Consider the following 7,553-nt stretch of genomic DNA (forward strand, 5'->3'; position numbering starts at 1 on the left):
AATATATGCAATTATTCGTAAAAGTTATGCGCATATTTATAAATGTACTTCATGTATATATGTATATTTATGTATATGTTTGCATACGTTTAAATACGTTTGCATATGTTTGCATATGTTTGCATATGTTTGCATATGTTTGCATATGTTTGCATATGTTTGCATGTTTGCATGTTTGCAATGTTTGCATATGTTTGCGTATGTAAGCATACGCCGATACTTTTTAGATGACTACAAACTTGTCAAACATATTTTGCGTTGTATATAGAGTTCGAAGAAATAAAAAAAAAAAAAAAATGACAGCAAAGGATTTTCATGTGATGATAATACACTTACTGTTTGTAGTACCTACAACGCGGAAAGAAAAAAAAAATTTCATAAAAAAATTTTGTATGAGAAAAAATAGAAACAATAATATAATAGAGGCAAAGCAGCTCGTTTGTTAATCGTATATATGCGCGTATTGATGTAAATACTGAAATATGTACTGATGGTATGTATATATATTTTTGTACAAAAGTATGTACGTAAGTATGCGAATTCTCGAGCATTTATTACCCGTGCTTGAGTTCGAAAAATACTTGTGTAAAATTTTTAAAAATAATGCTAATTTATAAAAAGAAAAGAAAAAAATGGATGTAGCTAGGCAGTTGATGTATGGATTGAATTTAAAGGGGCTTTTTAAAAATGACAATTTTCTAAGTTTGAAAGAGGAAAATTTAAAACCATTAAGAAATATATTAAAGATAAAAAAAAAGAATGAGTTAGATGATAATGATAACAAAAAGAAAAAGTTTTCCTCCAAATGTGAATCTATAACATTTGAACAGTTTTACAACGATGAACAGTTAATTAGCAGATATATGAAAGATAATGAAATTAACATAGACTATGTTCATTTAAATAGGAATGTAGTCCCCATACGATTTTTCGATGATATTGTTAACTGTGTGAAAATGCTAAGAAAGGATGGGAATAGAGCTGCTAAAGGAGTTAGTGGAAATAGTACTAATAATATTTATTCTGATAACAATTTAAAGGAGATACTGAAAAATAAGGAAGTGAAAAAAGATGGGCTTCCTTTTCGTCCTTTGGATGAAGTAAAAAAAAAAAATAAGCAAATTGGTGAAGGGGAAAGTGAACAAAATGAAGCGGTAAAAGGAGTAGAAAAAAAAAAAAAAAAAAAAAAAAAAAAAAAAAAAAAAAAATCAGCAACGATGAAATTATAAACGAAGAATGTAAAAAATTAATGGATACAGTTAAAAACACTTTATGTTTTATAAACCCAACGTCTATTCAAAAAATTTGTATCCCTGCTATTTTAAGTGGTTTTAACACAATATGTATATCACAGACGGGTAGCGGTAAAACGTGTGCTTTTCTTATTCCGCTTTTGGTGAAATTAAATAGTTTAAATGTTGAGGGAGGGAATGACGTATTGTTGAATGGTAGTAGTAATGATAGCGTTAGTAGTAGTAGTAGTAGCAGTAGCAGTTGTAGTAATGATAGTGATAATAACAGTAAAAGTTGTGGTCGTAGTAGTAGCAGTAGTCGTAATAAAGTACGCGAAAAGGAGGACATTTTTTTTATTAGAAGTTTAATCATAGTACCCACGAATGAGCTAGCTACGCAAATTTATGAACAAGCAATAATTTTATTCGAATCGTTCAGAAAATATGTACTTATTCATCTGCGTAAAGCAGAGGACATAAAACAGAATGTGGATGTGTGTGTGTGCACACCGATGGTTCTTGTACATTTAATTGAAAAAAAAAAAGAAAAGGTAGCAAAGGTTGAAAGGAAAGCAAAGGAAGCAAAGGTAGCAAAGGTTGAAAAGAAAGCAGAGAAAGTAAAGGTAGCAAAAGAAGTAAAAGCAAAGGAACAAAAGGAAGAAAAAAAAGTAAGTTTAGAAAAATGCTTTTTTGTAGTTTTTGATGAAGTCGACAAATTATTTGAAGTCAATTTTTTGGAGCATTTAAATTGTTTATTAAAAGAAGTACAAAATAAAAAAATACAAAAAATATTCACAACAGCAACCTTACCAGGTAATACGAAAAGTTTTATAAGTACATTGTGTACAAATTATGTAGTTGTATTTTTTGGAAAAAGTATGAACACAGTAAATAGTAACGTGAGGCAAGAATTGTTATATGTAAATAATGAGGAAGAAAAACTTTTGGTTTTAAATAATTTAATTAGAAATAAGGAGATACATATACCTGCCTTAATATTTGTGGATACTATATCCAAGGCACACATGGTGTACGCGAGTTTGAGTAAAAGTAGTTGCATCAGTGCTGGGAAGAGAAGTGGTAATGGAATTTGTAGTGTTATTGGTAATGGTAATGGTTACAGTGATGATAGAACTTGTGCATATTCCTACATTGGCTTGTTAACCTCTGAAAGGACAAAAGAAGAAAGGGGAGAAATGTTTCAAAGATTTCAATCAGGTCATATATGGTATCTTATATGTACGGATGTGATGAGTAGAGGTATAGATATAAAGGGAATAGAAACAGTAATAAATTATGATGTGTGTTATGATAAATATAGTTATATTCATCGAATTGGAAGAGCATGTAGGTCAGATAGAAAAGAAGGAAAGGCTATAACATTTTTTACTAAAGATAATATAATATACATGAAGGACATTGTAAAATTTGTGAAAGGCAGTGGCACACAGGTACCTGCTTATTTAGAAAATTATCATTTTAAAAAAGTGCCCCAATTTAAGTATTTTGTTAAAATGGGGTCTATAAAAAAGAGGAAAATACTAAAGGGAAGAGCAACAGCAAAGAGGGGAAGGTACACAGGGGCAAGTTTTAAAAATGTGAAAAGGTAGAAGAGAAAGGCATAAAAGGGAAAAAAAAACAAAATAAGGAAAAAATAAGAAAAATAGTGAAAATAAAAAATAAGAAGAAATAAGGAAAATAGGGAAAAAAAAAATATATGAAAAATAAGAAAACACTTTTTTTATTTGAGGAGTGAATATGCTCTTGGTGAGTGCCTTATGTCCCTTTTTTTACCAAAAACCTGTTGAGTTTATTATTTTTTATTTTTTAATGAATAAAAGATTATACAATTTTAAAACATTTTTACTTTTTTTTCTTTATGTGAAAGCTTGTTCTGCAATAGGCTTCTTTAAAACAATGAAAAGATGAACGTATAATTTTTTTTTTCTTTTTTTATGTAAATTGACTTGTTAGTAAGGTTGTGTGTTATTTTATTTTTTTTAAGCACGCCTTGTACTGCTACGAAATAAAATTGTTTATCTCTTTTAATCTTATTAATAAGAGGAAGAAATCTAACGTTTAATTTGTGCTATTTTAATATGCTGTGTGTACAAGCACTTTTTGTATTCCATAAACCTGTACAGGTATGTATATATGTGCGTGTATGTATATACGTGTGCACACTAGCGTGTGCCTTCGGCAGTAATTTTGCCTTTTTCCTTAAAATATTTAAAAAAAAAAAAATGAAAAAAAAAAAGTGTATCAAATCGAAATATTGCGTATTGAATTAAAAAGCAAAAATAAAAAGTTTGAACATAGATATGGAATGGGGGGAGAGGGGGAGTGAAAATTTATATTGATATTCATCAAATGAAAAAAAAGAACAGCGAGCGGTTATACATATATATATATATATATATATATATATATATAATATATACTGCTCACACAAAATGTGTAATGAAAACATGTTGAAAATACATTTAAATATATTAAGAAATTACGGTCATATGTCCTATAAATTAATTAATCGTTTTTTTTAATTTTACAAAAAAAATAAAGTAAAATTCAGTAAAATAAAATGAAAATTATACATGTAGAGCATACATCATAACTGCGGCATGACCATATCTGCGGCGTGAACATATGTAGACATAGACACATATATATATATTCTCACACGAATGCATTTAGTCAACTTTTATGGATGAATATATTTTTTTTAAAAAAACGAAGGACGCCAAAAACCCTGCTGTTCCGGTGTAAATAAAACAGGTATAAGACATAATGATGGAATAGGCAAAGTAGATAAAGGTTTCAGCAAAGGTAGATATATTTAATTTAAAGAGGAAATAATAAATCGAATATAAAAAGAGGAAAATGCCAGATGATCCCGGAGCAATAAATGATTTCCACCACCAGTTGTAATCCTCGCTGTTCAGAAGAAAAAAAGGCACGCAAAAATGTGTGCACATGACCAAGGAAATATATATGAAAAAAGAAAAAGAAAAAGTATTCACATGAATATATGGGCATATGCAAATATGTACATATATATAAACTTATGCACACATACATACATACAAAGCACACATTTGAAGGGTAAAATGAAAGGAAGGGATGCCTACCATGACAGGGTGTAGTAGGTTATGGCTATTGACAGCTGGGCACTTAGCAATCCCAGCAGGAAAATTACCAAAAATAAAAATCCTGCACAAAAAAAAAAAAAAATATTCACACGCGTAAACACATGAATATGCACATATATATATGCATACATATATATATATATATATATATATATATATGTATGCATATATGTATATGGGTACACATATGCCCACACAGGCACCCCTTCCATTTTTTGTTGTTAAATGTACCAAATAGGTAATACATGTTGCTTTTCCACAGGGACGTAAACAAGAAAAACAGCTCTGTGTACATCGTTCTGCAGGAAAAAAAAAAAAAAAAAATAAATATAATAAAATAAAATAAAAACACATGAATAAGTCATCTTTTTTTTTTTTTTTTTTTTTTTTTTTTTTTGCGAACATGTAACGTTCCCAAATTTAACTGTTGTATGTTTTTTTATAAACTCCTGTCTGCTGATTTGTATTAAGCAAGACTTGACACATTTCTGTTTTCGTATTACGCGAAGAGGATTAATCCGACGAGGAAGGATGACGCGAAGAAAGAATTTAAATATGGCTGTTTGGGAATATGTCTTGGAATATTATTAACACGTACAGGTAATTCGATTGGATTTTTTTTGTTTCCTATATATGACCCAAGACAGATAAGGGGAACAGATATACCAAACCATAAAATGCATACAAAAGTTAAAGAAGCAAAGGATATGGCAGTATTGGAATGTTCATAATGTAAAACAAGATTAATAAGAAAAAAGATAAGAAATAAAATAAAAGGATAAATAAGGGATGTTCTGAAAATTGTTAATTTTACATGTTTGCTTTTGAACAATTTATATAATCTTGATGAAGAATAACCAGATATACTACTTATAAAGATCCATATAAAAAACATTACTTGTATATATCTATATCTTTGTTTATATTTATAGACTCCAATTAATAATATTAATGAACAAACAAGAATCATAAAAATTATTTGAATACCTACACCTACAAATGCAGAAAAAAAAGTTGAGTTCCTTGGTTTTCTAAATACATCCCCATGTACTAGTTTCCATCCTCTATCATCCATATCATCCGTTTCAAATATATTTGTATTAATTCTGTTATATTTATTTATATCTGTATGTAAAGTTTTTATTAATAAGGTGCTTATAAAAAATGACAACAGTATTACTAATATTATACTATTTATTATTGAAAACCAATGTATCATACTCTGATCATTCAAATTTCTGTAATAATGCTCAGATCTATGTCGCACAGATTTGTTACTCTTCACATATTTTATATCATACTTGAACGTTACGTATTTGTCCATATCCATAACCATGTTATTTTCGTTATTCACGCAGTCTTCATTTATTGAGAAATCCACACTGCAAGGGCCGAGGTATTCAGAGCGCGTGCACGCACAGACAGACACGGGGGGAAACAGAATAATGTACGTATGGATGAATAAAAGAACGGACGTGTTAACACGTAGATGGATATAGGCATGTACGAAAGTGTACACACAGGGATATATGTACATTCAAGTGTATTCAAATGGGGATATATTCATATTCAAGTGTGTGCAAACGGAGATATATGCACATGTGAACGTATGCTTAAGCTAGTACATGCACAAAACTTGACACGCAGCTTTGTTTTGTTTTTACCTCCTAGAATCTACTTCAAAACCTACGATATAGTTTTTGTCAGGATTCCCATCGCTGTTATACAGTATGGTAATTTTGTAGTGTGTGTACAGGTGGTAGCTCTTCTGCGGAAAAAAAAAAAAAAAAAATAAAATAAGCGTGAAAATATGTTCATAAAAAAAAAGGTCAAAAAATAGTACGAACAAGAGTTCAAAATTATTGTGCGAAAAAAATCTCAAATAATTGCATATCCGTCGATTTATGTACGAACTTATCTAAGTACAATCATTTACTGCTTCTCCCCCCAAACGGTCATAGAAGCAGCATGAACAGTGCACAAATAAACGTATGTATATGTATAAGTATGTATGAGTGCTTGTGCGCATGCTTATCCTTTGTGATATTTCTTTACGTACATCTTTGATATAACCTATGGGTATGCCTGTGTAATAATACCCCTTCCGCCTGGGATCTTCTCTAAATATTTCCAAGTTATCTACTGAATATATCATATTATAATTATACAAAATTAAATGTTTGTATTTATTATAAACATCATCGTCAATATAAATTTTACAGTAAAAGGCACACTGCTTATCTTTCAAAAATGTTGTTTCTATTGATGTATTGTGTAAATTATCGCCTGACAATATTTTGAAAATATTAGGAGATTTATCTCCATTTATGTTATCAGCTGAACAAAGGGGAAATGAAAAATAATCTAAACTTGTAACGGCTCTTCGACTTGATAAATTTTTCACGCTAATTATAACTTTATCCCCTTCTTTGTACACCTGAGGGGGAGGGGACGATATGTATACAAGTATAAAATGGGTGCACACTGTGCCGACGAAGCGGTGCAGGTACATTGCATGCGCTCTACACATACATACATACGTACGCGTATACGTACAAATGTACTTACACACCTACATATCTTTACACAAATGGACCACCAAAAATGGGAGCATTTTAACGGAACAAAGTGGTATACTAAGTATACCCATGTATATATATGTGTGCACATATTTATGTTTTTTCTTTTATTTTGTCATCTGTAATGTTACCCGCGGATTCATTCCAGGAAGGTACGCTTCGACATTTTTGATAAAATAGAACGAGAATAAAAAAAAAGGAAAAAAAACAAACTTGTAATTCATTTTACCGAAAATTAGAAGTTGTGAACATGTTTAATGCCTGCTTTATAATAATACATTACACCCTCAAAATTTTAAAAATATGTGTTACAAATCTAAAAATATGCGCAAAGCTATTATTATGTTGAAGTATGTAAAACAGTGGGAATAAATAAAAAAAAAAAAAGAGAAAAAAAAAATAAATAAGAAGGTGAATAAACGGACAGATGAATGGATAATGCTATGTGCACATGTAAGTATAACAAAAAAGTACGTAATTTAAAACAAAAAAATATCCTAAACTTAAACAAAATAAAAAAAAAAAAAAAAGAGTCTAAGAATAGTAAACAAGAGTTAACTTAAGCTTTACAAAATTTTGGAAAGTGTAAAATG

General features: G+C 29.6%; 2 protein-coding genes across 2 annotated transcripts; one reads left to right on the forward strand and one right to left on the reverse strand.

The window, feature by feature from the left end:
• Positions 1-632: 632 nt before the first annotated feature.
• Positions 633-2,842, forward strand: MKS88_000004 (uncharacterized protein; the record flags this gene model as incomplete). Its single annotated transcript, XM_067217370.1, has 2 exons — positions 633-1,154; positions 1,355-2,842. 2 exons carry the CDS (start codon positions 633-635, stop codon positions 2,840-2,842), a joined length of 2,010 nt encoding a protein of 669 aa, XP_067075895.1.
• A 1,080-nt stretch (positions 2,843-3,922) lies between these two features.
• MKS88_000005 (uncharacterized protein) lies at positions 3,923-7,184 on the reverse strand (the record flags this gene model as incomplete). The annotated part of the gene is made up of 8 exons (XM_067217480.1): positions 3,923-4,166; positions 4,361-4,442; positions 4,613-4,680; positions 4,885-5,008; positions 5,369-5,763; positions 6,046-6,149; positions 6,441-6,818; positions 7,092-7,184. 8 exons carry the CDS (start codon positions 7,182-7,184, stop codon positions 3,923-3,925), a joined length of 1,488 nt encoding a protein of 495 aa, XP_067075896.1.
• Positions 7,185-7,553: the final 369 nt, after the last annotated feature.

The sequence above is a fragment of the Plasmodium brasilianum genome (assembly GCF_023973825.1).
Source record: "Plasmodium brasilianum strain Bolivian I chromosome Unknown PB_00_01, whole genome shotgun sequence".
Taxonomy (NCBI): Eukaryota; Apicomplexa; class Aconoidasida; order Haemosporida; family Plasmodiidae; genus Plasmodium; species Plasmodium brasilianum.